Source organism: Lethenteron reissneri, chromosome 39, assembly GCF_015708825.2.
Source record: "Lethenteron reissneri isolate LAM-NWPU_2019-01 chromosome 39, ASM1570882v1, whole genome shotgun sequence".
Lineage (NCBI taxonomy): Eukaryota > Metazoa > Chordata > Hyperoartia > Petromyzontiformes > Petromyzontidae > Lethenteron > Lethenteron reissneri.
The window spans coordinates 5,858,489-5,876,306 of record NC_083817.1 but is presented as its reverse complement, the minus strand read 5'-3'; the positions used below and the strand labels follow the sequence as shown (position 1 = coordinate 5,876,306).

General features: G+C 48.9%; 1 protein-coding gene and 1 long non-coding RNA gene across 2 annotated transcripts; one reads left to right on the top strand and one right to left on the bottom strand.

Moving 5' to 3' along the window:
• Positions 1-1,466: 1,466 nt before the first annotated feature.
• On the bottom strand, positions 1,467-3,983 carry LOC133351995 (uncharacterized). Its single transcript, XR_009756242.1, has 3 exons — positions 3,427-3,983; positions 2,503-2,536; positions 1,467-1,668 (listed from the first exon to the last, which is right to left on the bottom strand). It is a non-coding gene; the product is annotated as an uncharacterized LOC133351995 (long non-coding RNA).
• Positions 3,984-11,107: 7,124 nt separating this feature from the next.
• ANTKMT (adenine nucleotide translocase lysine methyltransferase) lies at positions 11,108-17,670 on the top strand. The gene is made up of 6 exons (XM_061567393.1): positions 11,108-11,260; positions 11,674-11,854; positions 14,484-14,588; positions 15,103-15,243; positions 15,927-15,977; positions 17,119-17,670. The coding sequence occupies exons 2-6, from the start codon at positions 11,807-11,809 to the stop codon at positions 17,317-17,319; spliced, it is 546 nt and encodes a 181-aa protein (XP_061423377.1). The 5' UTR covers positions 11,108-11,260; positions 11,674-11,806; the 3' UTR covers positions 17,320-17,670.
• Positions 17,671-17,818: the final 148 nt, after the last annotated feature.

Genomic DNA, 17,818 nt, shown 5'->3' with positions numbered 1-17,818 from the left:
TAAGTATTGGACCCCCGGCAGAGTGGCATGGCACTGACCTTACATCAATGCGCCGCGTGTGATGTATAAATCATCACACGATGGGATGGACAGAGTGATGAAGCGATGGAGCGATACGGAGGGATGAAGCTTGGAGGTAGTAGGGAGGATGGACAGAAGACCTTGTCCCATTGCTGTGGCAGAATATTGGTGCTGGATACAATCACGTTTAGAAATGTGATTTGTTATTTTTTTTTTATCCTTACCACCCGTGTATCGATAGCTACATTTTAATGTGAACTTTCACTCAGGGACTGTGTGTTGTTGTCTTGGTGTGGTCCGGGATTGTTTTGTTGTTTTTCTGTGTTGCCCAAAAAGCTTGCATTTAGTCTTCTTGGTTCTTTCGGTAAAGTCACGTAGAAGGGAAGTAATAAAATAATAAAAACAAAACATAATAAAATAATTCTCACGCCGTCCTCAAGTGAAGACCAGGTCTGTCGGGGAGACAGCGGCTGCTTGCGTTGTGGCCGAAACGTCGTGAGAATTATTTTATTATGTTTTATTTTTATTATTTTATTACTTCCCTTTTACGTGACTTTACCGAAAGAACCAAGAAGATGAATCCCTGCAGTCACGAAAGCTTTAAATCGAAACTTGCATTTAGTGTTAACAAAAAATCATCACGAATTTCTGTACTTGTGCAATTTGTACTCATATGCTTTATTTGATACTTAGTTATTTATTTTTCGTGATGTGCTTTCTTTTTCTGTATTTTTTGCACTCCCATCGTTAGTCTTTTTAAAAGTGTTTTTTTATTGTTTATTGTTGAAACCTGCTGATCCGCCCCTACTGGAACATCTGTGAAAAAAGCTTCATAGCTCATCGGATTTCCCCAGTCTAAATAAAGATTCTAATAAATAATTTACGGGGATACTAACTCGGTTCGCAGCCCACGTTGGGCATTTCACAATGGGTACTAACCTTGTTCTGTATTTATTTATATGTATCGACTTAAATGTAGAAGACTTAATAATAATAATAATTTTTTTAAATACTGCTGTGTGTCAGTGGCGCACCCAGAAAAACATTCAGAGGAGGCAAATGAAAACTTCCCATGACTTAGAAAATTTACCTAAAATGAAATGAACAGCAAGAAGTCTACATTATTTACCTATAATTTAACATTTCAAACAAACAAAAACATTATTAATCACACAAGGACCATCTTAAAAATGATGAGCGAGGAGGAATTGCCCCCTTTTGCCCCCCTGGCGTCACCTCTGAAGTGTGTAAAGCCTCATTCACCTATTCTACCAGTGCATACTATCCATTTAATAGTGTGTTTTATACATATCTGTAATAACTTGAATAGTTTCGAAAAATTGAATGGAGATTGCTTGATGAACACGAACAACTTGCACGGCACATATGACGACATCGTTACTAACACGGCCGCAGTGCGCACGTAGCCACGATGTCCTCACCTCGCCCAGCGGTGATGTCCTCACGACCTCTTGCACCCGGTCCACGACAAGTGTGAACTCTCGGTCCACGTGGGGACAAGAGCCGGGGATCGTCTCCCTCCGAGAACCCTCGGCCACCAGCACCACCACCAGCAGCACCAGCACCGTCTCCTCCTTCTCCGCGGCTCCCACTCAGGATCCGTGTGGTTCCTCCTCTGCTCCGGACCTCCTCACCGCACGTTAAAGGTCAGCACATCAAACCACCTCCTGCGCACCGCGGCCGGGTCCTCATTAGCACAGCAAAGAGGAGGTGGGGGGGGGGCAGCGGGCGAGAGGGATTTGGACGGGGATGGCAGGAGGAGGAGATGGGCAGGTGCCATCTGTTTTGGGGTCTGCATCTAATCTGATGCTAATTGAGCACTGATTGCCTATGGACAGATAGCCTTTGAATGTGCCTGAGATCTCGTCAGATCTCGGAAGCTAAGCAGAGTTGAGCCCGGTTCGTGCTTAGATGGGAGGCCACCTGGGAATAGCATCTGTTGTAGGCATGGGTTGTGAGTTGGTCAAGAGATGGAAGTACAGAAATGGATGATTGAATCTATCTGTTAGGAGATGTGTGAATCGCTCCCCTTGTATGCGGGTAAATCTTGTAATGTGACTCCAGTTTCCTCCTAAACACATTACTATTATGAAACTGTGAAAATATTCCAATGCAGGACACCCCTGAAAACATTTTGAGACTCGATGAGGATGCCGTGAGTACCAAAAGGGCATCATTATTCATATTCTTAGGTGTTTTCGGTAAAGTCACGTAGGTAAAACATCAAAATTAATCAAAATAATAAAATAAAATAAAGATCACGACGTTTCTTTATTTTATTTTATTATTTTTATTAATTTTGATGTTTTACCTACGTGACTTTACCGAAAACACCTAAGAATATGATTCCTTGCAGTCACGAAAGCTTCAAGTCTAGAATCATTATTCATTGTAATAATGATTCAGAGCCAGTTAGGTTGTGTGGCTCATGCTGAGATGATGCACGTGTGAGGCACCCACCTTCAGGGCAATGATATGGTTGGAACTTGCTCACCTGATAAAGTAAAGAAAGTAGGTTACAATAGCCTAAATGTATCGTGTGGGTTTAGCATCAAGACTTGTAATCAGCACTTTGGAAGCAAAGATTGGTGGATCTCATACATTTGTAAACCTCCCAAATCCAATGGTCTGAATCCATCTGTGCGGACCTGTGTCATCTCGCTCATATGTGTGGTGGTTTACCTCTTGGAACTCCGGATTCCTCCCACACACGGAGAAAAATACAAAACTGGGCCAACCATGCCCTGTAGCAGGACCCTCCTGAAAAAAAGCCTCGATGAGACTCGCTGAGCCTCCCCATTATATACACTGGACATTTGTGAAAAAGAGCTTCATAGCTCATCGGATTCCTCCAGCATTAAATACATATTCAGATTCTGATAAAGATTCTGATATACACGGTGACACGGTAGCGAGATGTTAACTACCTCGCCTGATATTGCAGGAGGTCGTGGGTTCGATCCCGACCCTGACGCCTGCTGCTGTATATTTGGAGGTTGCATGTCTCTCTCTCCGTGGTCGTGTGGGTCCTCGGGTTTTTTCCCTCCACATTTAGAAACATGCGTTCAGAGTATTTGGCTGCTATACATTTCCACGTGATAAGCCACTTCGTTGAGCTATCATTTGTGGCCAGGTGGCTCAGTGGGCCTTACTTGGTAACATTTGTATTAGTCTATGTTGAAAAAAATACGCAACATACCGAGTCATCATTATGAATGTCGTAAGATTTTTCGATTTAAGTAGTGAGAATTATTTTATTATGTAATAATATTATTTTATTATATCATATTATTATATTATTTTATTATGTTTTATTTTATTATTTTATTACTTCCCTTCTACGTGACTTTACCGAAAGAACCAAGAAAATGTCGTGAGACTCACTTGCCCAGCTCAGGGCAGGAGCAGCAGCAGCACCAGCAGGTGCAGTCGGATGGGTGGTGGGAACTCCGTCAGCGCGTCCCGGTGCTGTGGCGACGGTGGTGGAGGTGGCGTAAGGAGCAGACCCGGGTCACGCACCATTCCTGGCCGGGCACGCGCTCTGCACCACGTGGCACGCGCCTCACCCAGCAAATACGAGCACCTCCACCCAAGCAATGGCACAGATCCCCCGGAGAGCCGTTAAACAGAACTTCACCGCAGACACGCAACCCCGCTGTGTACCTACGCGGACAAAAACGTGTCTATCTCCTGCAAAGAGTCTGCAGTGGAGGCTCTGGGTGGTGTTGGTGGTGATGGTAGTGGGATGTAGATTTTGCTGGTGGTAGAAGTGCTGGTGGTGTTGGTGGTGGTGGTGTCAGCTGTGAGGATGGTGGCGATGGTCGTCTGATTTTCGAGTGGGTGGTTTGGTGGATTTTATGCTCTGGAGCAGGCTGGGGAGTCGAACCCATGCGCCCCACACGTGCCTTGCTTGCATTGAGTGAGTCACCGTTGGCGATGAGAAATCTGCGGAAGTTACAAAATCACAACCTGCATTCGATGACGTCATATGATTTGTTCAGAGATCGGTAAAACAATTCTCATTATTTTTTTCTGATTAAGACCAGTTTTATCTTTGTTCTGGTGATACAGAAGACCCTGTTTTATAGTGCTGATTTACCCTGCTAATTGCTTCATGTATGTTGAATTTCTACGTACGGTGCAAAGGTAGTTCAACATATATATACAGCTGGAAAATTCTCGGGGTTGGCATTTACAAATAGGTATCGTAACTTTACTAACTAAAGTAAAATGTATAACTAAAATGTATAACTAAAGTAAAATGTATTCCTTCTCAGCATCCTCTTAGAGTTAAATATATTTCCTGTACTTAGACAATAAAGTGATTTAGATTTGCCCTCTCCTTTGTTTGGAATTAAAATTAAAGGAAGGGTCACAGTTTGTTATCCAGGCCATGGATTTTCCATTCTCTTTTGTAATCAGATTTTATTCGAGCAAAAAACGCAAAAAGTGAACCTATTATACATTGTAAGTAATATATATTACTGTGTAATTACGTATGGCCTTTATGCCAATCCACTGCTGTATGAAGGCATATGTCAGTCGCAGGGATTGTTTCTCATTGCAGGACCGCTGATATTAGCTGTGGCTGGGAATTGAAATCGGCTCACCTGGTTGAAAGTGGAGCGCGTGAATCACTGCCACCGTTTCGTCCCAGTCGTATTTAGACACTAAACAAAAGTTAATTACATTGTACTGTGATAGGCAGATTTTTTTAAAAAAATTACACTCAGGTGAGAGCCTATTGAGTCAAGAAGTCTCTCCATCAAGGGGCACTTGGTTAACAAAGGCACACATACAATATAATAGGTTCGGCCAAAAAAACAATAAATGTCAAATTCCGTAGATGCGATGTCAGATGTATATTTGACAGTGGAAAATATGAACACAAATCCGTGATGTAAACAGGGAAGGGGAGCGCTTCCAAGGATTTCTACTTTAATATTTTTGCCTACCGCGGAACCCCCACCACCATCAACCCTCCTGGCTCCCGGATCGAACTGGAGATTTCACCGAGTCCAGTATTAGCCTCGTGGGATCCGGTCAGCACCTGGTCCCTGCAGGTTTGTCCTGCTCCCAGCTCACCCCACTTATCGATAATAAATAAATAAGAACCCACCGATAAGTGGCTGAGTCTCTGTTTATCGGAGCACTCATCATGACCACGTCAGGGAGACCCTGAGTCAGCCACTGTTAAGCCAAGTCTCGGTCTAAACTCGATTTCCAATAACGGCGCAACGTGCAGGATTAATGGCGTGAAAATCACGCGAAATTAATTAAAGCATTGCAATCTTAAATCCACCCAACTATTGGATCCCGACTCAGTACTAAACCAACTGCTTGCGTGCTCATGTGTATTACACATTCCGTCTTCAGCACAACCAGAATCGCGTCCCCCTTGCTGAAGGGAGAAAAACCCCTAAACACGATTTTTTCGGGGTGTCTCGTAGCGACACGATTAACACATTCCTGCGGAGGGAGCTGGTAGGAACGTTGGATTGCTCGGTCAATGGCTGCAGGGTCAACGGCGGCGTGGTGTATTCCGCAAATATGCCCGACTATGAGGGTGGGCACAAGCCGGCGTGAGTAGGTTAAACGTTGAGTTTTATAAGGGCACCACGGGGTGACCAGCCCCTCCCCACCCAGCCCCACCCCTCCCACCCCCCACCCAGCCCCACCCTCCCCGCCCACCCAGCCCCTCCCCACCCTCCCCACCCAGCCCCTCCCCACCCTCCCCTCCCCACCCAGCCCCACCCTCCCCTCCCCATCCAGCCCCACCCTCCCCACCCAGCCCCACCCTCCCCACCCAGCCCCTTCCCACCCAGCCCCTCCCCACCCACCCTCCCCTCCCCACCCAGCCCCACCCTCCCCACCTAGCCCCTCCCCACCCAGCCCCACCCTCCCCACCCAGCCCCTCCCCACCCTCCCCTCCCCATCCAGCCCCTCCCTGCACGACGGACGGACACAATAATCCCCAGTGGGCTGGTGTAACCAGGGGGTTCCTACCAGTATTATCGATATATCGCTTCGACATTCTCGGTGCTGTCCAGTCACTGACGGGCACGCGCTGGTATCGGCTGCCCCCCTCATCCCGCCTCTCCCTCGCGAGAGGCTGCCCGTGTGTGGGATACCTCTCTGGTTATAAATATTAGGGATGTGCCGTGTCACCTCCGAACACAAGGACAAACACCCCCCCCCGACCCCCCCCCGTATAGCCTTAACAGAGTCTAGGGGGCTGTCCATAAATGACGTCAAGCACCTAGGGGGGGGTCAGACATTTGTGACGATGTGTGACGAGGAGGGGGGTGAGAAATGTGACGTCACATCAAAATGCGCAACTTTAAATATAGACAACACGTTCTACTTAATTAAATAGACGTTTTAATAAAATGTTTTCTTTTCTCCTCCAACATCAGAGTGCAGCGCCACATTAAATACGCACTACAATGATAATAGCTTAAAGCGATTTGAAGCATGTTTTATTTTTGGGGGGGGCAGAGCTTTGTGACGTCATATTTGAGGGGGGGTCTGACTTTTTGTGACGCCGTGTGAGGAGTGGGGTGGGGGGTAAAAAATCGTCCCAAATCGCGTGACGTCATTTATGGACGGCCCCTCTAGGGGCAAGTGCTGTTAGGGAGCACCTATGAAGGCCGGCACGGCACGCATAGGGGGTGGGTGGCCAGCGCCTGGCCCGACCGCCTTTGTCTCCCTCGTGGCGATGGTTTACACACAGCACCCGGTAGAGTGCTCGTTTGAGGCTGAGTCGACCTCGGGAAGACCCACTCCCGGGTCACGCACACACGCATGCACACACACACACACGTGCACGCACACACGCACACACACACACACGTGCACGCACACACGCACACACACACGTACGCACACACACGCACACATACACACGCACACACACACATACACTCGCACACGCACATGCACACACACACGCACACACACGCGCACACACACACGCGCACACGCACACACACACGCACACACACACGCGCACACGCACACACACGCACACACACACACACGCGCACGCACACACACACACACGCACACACGCACACGCACACACACGCACACGCACATGCACACACACACACACGCACACACACACACGCACATGCACACACACACACACGCGCACACGCACACACATACGCGCACGCACACACGCACACACATACGCACACGCGCACACACACGCGCACACGCACACACACACGCACACACACACACGCGCACGCACACACATACACACACACGCGTTTGACGTTTTAAAAGACCTGTCAGCTGTTGCTCTCCTGTCCCCACTTTTATGTCACAGTGTCTGCTACTTGTGGCTCACGTTATCGCGTCTGTCTCTACCCCCCCCCCCCCTTGTGTCTATTTCCGTGGCTGTCCGTGTCTGTGTGTTGCCGTTGTGCGTGCGTTTGTGTAGCTGCGTGCGTCACGAACCCGGCCACTCGAGTTCGATTCCCACTCACGGCCAAGGAGCCGTCCATAAATGACGTCACGCGATTTTGGACGATTTTTGACCCCCCCCCTCCCCTTCGTCACACGGCGTCACAAAAAGTGAGACCCCCCCCTCAAATATGACGTCACAAAGCTCTGCCCCCCCCCCCCAAAATAAAACATGCTTCAAATCGCTTTAAACTATTGTCATTGTAGTGCGTGTTTAATGTGGCGCTGCACTATGATGTTGTAGGAGAAAACATTTATTAAAAAGTCTAATTAATTAAATAGAACGTGTTGTCTATATTGTATTTAAAGTTGCGCATTTTGATGTGACGTCACATTTCTCAACCCCCACCCCCCTCGTCACAAATGTCTGACCCCCCCCCCCCCTAGGTGCGTGACGTCATTTATGGACGGCTCTTATGACATCCGAATCGATCCCGAGCCACACTCCTTCACCAACCCGGACTCACCATCGCGGAGAAGTATGGCCAAACAAATCAAAGCAACCGCAGTGAGCCCGCCACGACTTGGGTGGGGGAGGAGGAGGTGTGAGGGTGACTGCAGGGATTCATCTTCTTGGTTCTTTCGGTAAAGTCACGTAGAAGGGAAGTAATAAAATAATTAAAATAAAACATAATAAAATAATTCTCACGACGTTTCGGCCACAACGGCTGCTTGCGTTGTGGCCGAAACGTCGTGAGAATGATTTGATTATGTTTTTTTTATTTTTTATTTTATTATTTCCCTTCTACGTGACTTTACCGAAAGAACCAAGAAGAAGAGGTGTGAGGGTGTTGGGTTTCATCCAGCAGTGGATAGACGCAAGGCCGTAGCCATGGAGTCAACATTGGGGGGGGACCCAAATCTCCAAGGGGTCTGGGGTCCCCCCCCCCCCAGAAAAAAATCTAAATTTTAAAACGAATTTCGTGCCTAAAAAAAAATATTTCATTAACACATGGGACTGACTTTTAATTTATTTGTTACAATAATGTCTAATAGTGTATTGTATTACATTTCTCTTTTTTCTTTTTTTACCTTTTCTTGTTTCATTGTATGTAATGGCAGAGATTAGGGATTAATAAAGTACAACCATAACCACAATCATATCAACAGAAATCTATTTTATAGCAATATATTGGGGGGGACATTTTGAGCATATTTGAATTATAATATATATTGGGGGGGGGGGGGTGTGCCCCCCCCTCCAATATACATTATAATTAGGGCCTTGGATAGACGACACGGGGGGGGGGGGGGGATAAAGATAAAGATCCCCCGTATAGCCTTAACAGACTGTAGGGGCAAGTGCTGTTAGCGAGCACTTATGAAGGCCGGAACGGTACACGAGGGGATGGGTGGCCAGCAACCACGCCCGACCGCCTTTGTCTCCCCAGTGGCGATGTTTACACACCGCACCAGGTACTCATTTAAGGCTGAGTCGACCTAGGGGAGGCCCATGACCGGGTCGCCAGGTTCATAGCGCAGCGCGCTAACCACTACACCACCGCTCCCCACACACACACACCACGTGCTCGGCGCCTTTGGCACCTCCCACCTGCGTCACCAGCGGCAGCCGACCAATCACCGGGCTCAGTCTCACAACACGTGACGACAACAACAACAACAGTGACGTCATCGTCGTCATCATCGCTGTCGCTAAACACCATCACCAGCAGGACCGAAGCCGCCTTCCACCGCCTTCCACCGCCTTAACATCATCACCATCACTACCACCACCCCCATTACCACCACCCCCATCACTACCACCACCCCCATCACCACCACCCCCATCACCACCACCCCATCACCACCACCCCCATCACTCCCATCACTACCACCACTCCCATCACTACCACCACCCCATCACCCCCCCACCTCCTTCCATCACCACCACCCCCATCATCACCACCCCCATCACCACCACCCCCATCACTCCCATCACTACCACCACTCCCATCACTACCACCACCCCCATCACCACCACCCCCACCTCCTTCCATCACCACCACCCCATCACCACCACCCCATCACCACCACCCCCATCACCACCCCCATCATCACCACCCCCATCACCACCACCCCCATCACTCCCATCACTACCACCACTCCCATCACTACCACCACCCCCATCACCACCACCCCCACCTCCTTCCATCACCACCACCCCATCACCACCACCACCCCCATCATCACCAACCCCATCACCACCCCCATCATCACCACCCCCACCACCACTCCCATCACCACCACCCCCATCACCACCACCACCACTCCCATCACCACCCCCACCACCCCCATCACCACCACCCCCATCATCACCACCACCACCCCTACCACCACCCCCATCACCACCACCACCCCCACTACGGAGCGCTGACCCTGCCCTGCCCGTGAGTAATCAGCACGCCGCCCGTGCCGATGAGACTCGGACATGTCGCACCGGGCCGGTCTCGGGCCGCTTGAAACGGCAACGTTCGATCGTGAGCCCACGCGGCTCTACGGGTGGATGTGCGCGCGTGTGTTTGTTTGTGTTTGTTTGCGTGTGTTTTAAACATTGTACGTTTGACACATTTGGCATCTTTGTGCGTACTTGTCACCATTAAGAGAGTGGTGGCGCAGTGGTTAGCGCACTGCGCCAGGAGAAAACATTTATTAAAAAGTATATTTAATTAAGTAGAACGTCTTCTTGGTTCTTTCGGTAAAGTCACGTCGAAGGGAAGTAATAAAATAATAAAAATAAAACAATAAAAATAAATTCTCACGACGTTTCGGCCACAACGCAAGCAGCCGTCCTCAGGTGAAGAACAGGTCTGTCGGAAAGACAGCGTCTGAATGAACCATTGTCTTTCCGACAGCCCTGTTCTTCACCTGAGGACGGCTGCTTGCGTTGTGGCCGAAACGTCGTGAGAATTGTATTTTATTATGTTTTATTTTTATTATTTTATTATTTCCCTTCTACGTGACTTTACCGAAAGAACCAAGAAGAAAAACACATTTACTTGTAACTGGTATTGTTGGGCAAAACGTCCCAATGCTGAAAAGTTGCACTGCAGATTGCAGTGCCATTAGCGAGCACCTATGAAGGTCACTACCGCAGACGAGGGGGTGGGTGGCCTGCACCACGCCCGGCTGCCTTTGTCTCCCCAGTGGTGATGTTTACACACCACATCAGGTACTCACCAAGTACCCATACACATCTTCTTGGTTCTTTCGGTAAAGTCACGTAGAAGGGAAGTAATATTACTTCCCTTCTACGTGACTTTACCGAAAGAAACAAGAAGATGAATCCCTGCAGTCACGAAAGCTTTAAATCGAAATTTACCCATACACACACACCTAACATCAAGATCAAATTCAATCAGCGCCCTCTGCACCACGTGGGTGTCACCTTTAGCAATCATCAGGCTTGTGCGGCGTGTAACTTCCTATCTCGCAGCGGCTGCGAAGCTGGACTTGCGTGCTAGTTCAACCGCGACTGGAGATTCGGGAAATCTTTTGCCTAATTCGCCAATAAACGGCGCTGATTCTCGTGCAGGGTCGAGAGAGATTGAGAACAGGCATGGAGCCTGTGGATGCACACGAGGAGATGCATGGGGTCGGACGCCAAGAAGGAGGAGGAGGTGGTGAAGGAGCGAGGCTCGGTGCCTGGGGCCTCCTGCAGGCGGCCGGCTGTTGCGCGCTGTCGGGCTACGCCGTGTGGGCTCTGCTTCTCATGCCGGGCTTCCGCCGCGTCCCCCTGCGCCTCCAGGTAACATTCCCACACCCGAGTTGGATTCGCACGTCCGTGGGCCGTGGTGATTCTAGAACGCGGTCAACAAGGGGGACGTATTCTTTGGGTCTTTCGGTAAAGTCACGTAGATAGGTTCAAAGAAAATAAAAACTACGACGTTTTGATCGCAACACAAGCGGTCGTCATTAGGAAAAGGCTTTTGCGATCGAAACGTCGTAGTGTTTTGTTATTTTTTTGAACCTATCTACGTGACTTTACCGAAAGACCCAAAGAATATAAATTCCTGCAGTCACAAAAGCTTAAGTCAAGATTTAACTAGGGGGATGACCTACTATTGGGGGCCACCAGCTACTAATATTGTGGTGGTAATCGTATCACAATGTTTATTTAAACTGGAGGAATCCGATGAACTATGAAGCTCTTTTTCACAGATCTCCAGTAGGGGCGGGTCAGGAAGTTACAATTATTCTCAGCCTCGGTGTAGAGTGGCACACGAGTGGGACGGGTCTGTCAGGGAAGACCTCGACAGTAACCGCTGCGGATTCTGGCGCAAGGAAGGAGGCGATGGCGAGGTGCAGTGGCGTCCACGATTGTCACCTTGCCCACAGCACGGTAATGAATGCATGTAACCAGCACATTTTATGTAGATTATTCAAGTCAACAATCAATTCACCAATTGCTTACTTAATTAGTTGGTAGTTACAGTTAGAGATAGGGCTACTCACTACTACTAGTGGCAGCCGACAGCCGAAGCTACTCCTCGTTTTCCTCTAGATCCACTCAGCCTTAAAATGGGAAACTTCACAGAGCCCCGTTTACACCACCCCTCAAACTCTCCGAGCACCTTGCCCCATCTCCCCCCCACCTCCTCCGCATCTCCCCACTTTTACAGAAACACCTCGATCAAAGAGAATGAAGCCGATATTTTTTCTAAAAAAAAAAAATCCAACCGGCGCTTTCATCTCTTTGGCCGCTTAAAATGACACGAGAATTGGGATCGACGCGGGCTTTCATGGGGATCGCGATCCTTGGTTTAATCGAGGGCAGCAGTCACGCTTTGACCCTCCCGCCCCCCCCGTTGGAGGAGTTTGCGATGATTGGTGTGTGTGTGTTTAAAGGTTACCGTGCCCTTTAAACAAAACTACAACAAAAAAATCACTTCATTTCACGACTCCCAAATATAATCCGATTGTGTAATCGGCATCGCGTCATGGCGAGAATAAACTTCTGAAGGTTTCTCAGCGAGGTGTGCACCACCTTGTGTCGGAGAAAGATCCATAGCTGTCAACCGCTTATCAATGCCTACCTTATTACAGACCAATTCAGACCTCATTGGTAACCCCGTGCCCTTATAAATATCAACGTGCATCCTACAAAGTCCCATCACAAGGGAGAAACACAAACAAATAGACGCAAAACAAATTTTTGCCCGTATTAAAACGGCTGTACTCCGTATGGTCCTGAAACTAAATTTCCTTGCACAAGAATTCGGGTAAACCGTATCGGTTGACAGGTATGAAGGTCCCACAAGAATACGTGACACAACTTACTTATGTACGGTACCATTTGTGTGCTCGGCATCATGGCACGACATGGAATTAAAGCACATTACAGGCGGTCACCGCTTTTACTTTACGACACAATGCGCTCCTGGAAAGCCCGTCGTAAATCGGAGCCTATTTTACCATAGGCAGTTGTAAAAGTAGAAACATCACTTGCCGATGTGTGTTTTGTCCCCATTTATTAGCCATGTTTATTGGGTTTAATAGGTAAAAATACACAAAAACACTTGAAAACAGAAGCTACACGCCCTCACATCGAAAACCAGACTGACTCTGTTCAATTGTGTTCGGAGTCATGTCGGAAGGTGCGTCGTCAGCTCAGGGCTGGGGTGGAAGGGTGGTGGCGGGCGGCGAGTATTTTGTTGTTTTGTTACCGGGGATGTTGTCTGTGTTCAGTCACACGACCGGTTACACCAGGTCCGTGTTTGTTAGAAAAATGCGGCGTCGCAGTCGCGGCCTGTGGCGAGTGTCATCCGCGCTCACCCAGATCGCTCCTGCACTTCTAAAGTGCGTCACCACGTATCCTAACGTTTTGCAATTTTGCTTCTTTTGAGTTAATTCCTCCTGGGACCTGTATATGTAGCGTAGCTCAGCTCCACGGAGGGTGCGTGAGAGATCACTGCATGCAAATGCAAACTTACATTTTTGGTCGAAAAGTGGGACATTATAGTATAAATGTTTTTTTTTTTAGTCGGTGTCCAAAAAAAGCATCCTGGAGTTTTCAAGGGTACTATGCTAATTCAATTTTTGTAAAACAATTAGGACCTGTAGAAGACCGATCAGCATAATCTGATTATCCTGTACAGGTACACATTGGCAACACCAATGGCCAAATCACCCAGAATGCAAGATTACTCGATTTTAATTATACACGGCAATCATCGTCACCGACTGGCAGACTAACGTCCACAGGTGCATCTACCACTGGGGGTGCCCTTTAAAATGTGATGTGATGTACTGTACAACACCCTTGAGACGCCAGTTCTCGTCAGATCTCAGAAGCTAAGCATGCTTGAGGCTAGCTTGTGTTTTAATGGTGTGACCATGATTCATAACAGATGTTAGATCACCATTGGAACCTCCTTTGCCAGTAGCAAAATATGATAATTGTTTTTTTACCCTTTTATCTGGCAACAAAACTGACACCTTTTGGCGTAATCTGGTCCAACACCATGTGAGACTAGGCTCTTAGAAAAGCTGTCTCAGGTGTGGACCAATCATTTTCAAGGACAGTGTATACATTATCAGAGTTGTGTTTTTTGTTTGCATTCCGACCGCAGGTATTGTGGTCAATGCAAACATGACTCCTTGTAAAAAAGGTGTCAGTTTTGTTGCCAGATAAAAGGGTAAAAAAACAATTATCAGATGTTAGATCCTGTGGGGATACAATGTGGGCAGCGTCGGGCAATGCAGCAAACCCCAATGTGGTACAGTGCTCCTATGTTGCCGCACCTATGCTCCCTGCCTCCACCAACCCACACTGCTCAAGGTGGTGAAGTATGACGAAACAGCCCCCGGTGATTGACACGTCACGGAGAGTTCATCCAGCAGTAGACTCACGGTTGTTAACGACGATGGCGTTGATGGCGAAAAGCGGAGCTCGTGACCATCCCTCAATCCTCCACATTCAAACCCTTTCTCCCCTCTGTTCCCTCCATCCTTGCACCGCTATCACCCAGGTCCCCTACCTCCCTGCCAGCCCCCAGCAGGTGAATAACGTGATGAGGCTGCTCGGGGGTCGATCAGGACCCCTCGCGGACCTGGGGTCTGGGGACGGCCGGATCGTGAGTGCAGGTCCCACCGCTCACAAATTCCGTCTTCTCCGCTGTACAACTGACCCGGGCGCAGAAGGCACCAGGTTGTTTTTCCACTGCAGAAGCTGAACCGTGCTGCTGACGTTGAATGCAAAATACTCGTCATGAGTCCCACTCTTGACCCTGATTGGCCACCCGAGCCCAGTTCAGATGACTTGTGAGGGCAGCGTGTCGCTGTTTGGTTCTGGCTCGGTGCGGCAAACAGCCAATGGATAACCACCCGTACCGTGAGGGCACCGCGCTGGCTCGGATGTGCCAGTGGAATAGGCGAAATAGTGTACATACACATAGTGTACATATACACACTGTACTTCAACTATTAACCCATACCTACATTATTAGTGTTTACATTCAGTGTCTGTAAAGGCGCGTACGTCACACAATATGTCGACACACTTTGGAGAGTGTTCCCGGTAAACAAAACTGTAAACAAAACTGACGCTGGCGTCGCGTGGTCTCCGCGCGTGCCTGCCGGGGCGTGCAGGTGCTGGAGGCTTGCCGCCGCGGTTTCTCCCCGGCCATGGGCTATGAGCTCAACCCGTGGCTCCTCGCCATTTCGCGTCTCCGAGCCTGGAGATCCGGCCTAAGTGGGATGGCCAGTTTCCAGCGACGCGACCTGTGGAAGGTGCGTCGAGCGGCCCCCACTGGGCTCTCTTAACCCCAAACTCGGGGGTTCTTGAAACGTATTTTCTGATGGGCCGTGGAATAAAAATGTTTAGGGACTGTCAAAGTACCGTAGCCAGGATACCCTATACATTTCAAATGTAAACAGGCAACAGTGCAGCCTTGCATTGTCTTGCTCACTAGCAAGTCACTGTTGACGCAAAGGTCTCCAGCAGAGGGAGCTGTAGAGGGTATTTGGCCTACTCTTCTACGCTGGCCAGATGTCTTGGGAGAGGTGGGAGTACCCACACTTTATTCCACCTGCCGATCGACTCATTTAATGTCAACTGTATTTAGGATTAATGTCTGTTAGGGATCATCGGTAAATGGCAGTCCAGCTACGAAATTGCCACCGATGTGCTTTTTCGCCATTCATTTTTCAAACATGACACCTGGGGAAGCTTGAAAAGTATTTCGCTATTTTTCTGGAAAAAAAAAATTAACGCCAGTTGTCTTTCAGAGGGTTTATGAAAGTGATTTTCCCTAAACATCCAAGCTTGTGGCTTGTCACGTGTCAAGGGACACACGGCCAAGTCGTGCAGTTACAATTCGTGTCTGCTTATCGTTTTTCTTCCATTACTTGATGGCTTACGAATCACGTTGTAGAAATGCTTCACCTTTACCCGACCTTTTCCCCCACTGCAGGTTGACCTCTCGAGCTACAATAACGTGACCGTGTTCCTGGCCCCAAGCGTGGTGAGTGGAGGGACGATGATGTGACTCTGGCATGTTCATACTCTTAGTTTTTTCGGTAAAGTCACGTAGGTAAAAAAATGAAATTAACATTAATAAAAATAAAATAATAAAAATCACGACGTTTCGGAGGCAACACAAGTCTCCGTCATCAGGTGGGACCGTCACAGCCAGATTTGCTGTATCATACAGCAAATCTGGCTGTGACTGTATCATACAGCAAATCTGGCTGTGACGGTCCCACCTGATGACGGAGACTTGTGTTGCCTCCGAAACGTCGTGATTTTATTATTTTATTTTTATTCATTTTAATTTCATTTTTTACCTACGTGACTTTACCGAAAAAACTAAGAGTATGAATCCTTGCAGTCACAAAAACTTCAAATCTAGAATCTGGCATGTTCACTCAAGAAGAGAGCACGAGTCACTTTTTGATCACTGGTAACAAATAAAATTACACCGTGCTCAAGTTAGTTCACTGTTGAAGGCTTCCGCAAGCCATGTCGGTCATGGGGGGGGGGGGGTTGTTTGACCATATTTCACCACCCTGATCATTGCGTGTTGGTGATGGGCTGGCCCAGGATCGGTTCAGATATCACTCGCCACCAATGTCCATCGTGGCTGGGAATCGAACTCAGGTGAACGGCTTCATAGCACAGAGTGATGAGGAGTGGGCCACTGCTGTGGGTCCCTCCCCTTCACCAAATCGTATTGACCAGCACGGTGAGGTATGGTCAAAAACAAGACCCGTGACCAACATGGTGTGGCCTTTAATTTGACGAAAGAGACCATTTAAAAACATTACATTCACATTTCTACCAAATGCGTAGATTTTTGCAGTTGAGCTGTGTGGCTCTCTTGATGTATTTGCGGGTCATAGCGTGTGCTATTAGCCATGGTGTCCAACGTTTCACTCCAACTGCTAGAAGCTTCTTTAGGAACTGAATACTGAAGCTCCTAGCATGCTCCTGGCACGCTGTGGGCATGTGGAGCAAAATGTCAGACATCATGGAGAACCGAAAAAACATTGGAGAGCTGTTCACATGTGTACTGTAATGGTAGCCAACTGACTACATTTGGACGCATGTTGTGGTTTTGTGCCATCACTGCCATGGTTGCGCTCTCGCCCCCCCCCCCCCTCCAGCTGCACCAGCTGGAGCACAAGCTGGCCACCGAGCTGCCGGACGGCGCCCGCGTGGTCGCTGGTCGCTTTCCGCTGCCGACGTGGGCCCCCGCTGCCCAAGCGGGAGACGGGGAACATCGGGCCTGGCTCTACCACGTGCAGCGGTCCGACGGCACCCACGCGGAGCCAGGCCAACTCCCAGGGAGCCACAACAAAACGTAGAGGAGAGTGACGCGGCCCACAGGTTGCCAAGGGGGGACCCGAGTACTCCCTTCACGCTGGCATATCCGTGCCGAGCCAGTGCGGGGTCCCCACGGTACGGGTTCTTTTCCACTGGCTATTTGACATGCCTAGTCGTGACCAAACCGTAGTACGCTGGCACCACAAGAAATCTGAATCTACCTCTGGGGGTCAGGCAGGGTTACCCACAAGGTCAGTTACGCACGTCTCGACGTCAAACGTCACGTGTGCGATATTGGCGGCACGGTTTTGGTTACGTAGTGGAAAACGACGTGCACCTCCTGAGCCGCACTGGCCTGCTTCAGTCAGGCTCGGCATGGCTCAGATGCGCCAGTGGAAAAGGGGAAAGAGGAGAGCTTGCCCAAACCAGGAACCACGGGTGACCCGAGTGGAAAGTAGTGGCAGTCCTGCAGAGCAACCTTTGTTCTCGTTCACTCTACAGTCACTCCAGTGAGGTGCTCTGATAACAGGAATTTCAAGT

Coding starts and splice junctions, on each gene's coding strand:
- ANTKMT (XM_061567393.1), top strand. CDS start 11,807: ATGGCGAGGTGCAGTGGCGTCCACGATTGTCACCTTGCCCACAGCACG. Junction 14,589..15,102: donor GGTCTGGGGACGGCCGGATC/GTGAGTGCAGGT, acceptor CGGGGCGTGCAG/GTGCTGGAGGCTTGCCGCCG. Junction 15,978..17,118: donor TGTTCCTGGCCCCAAGCGTG/GTGAGTGGAGGG, acceptor CCCCCCCTCCAG/CTGCACCAGCTGGAGCACAA.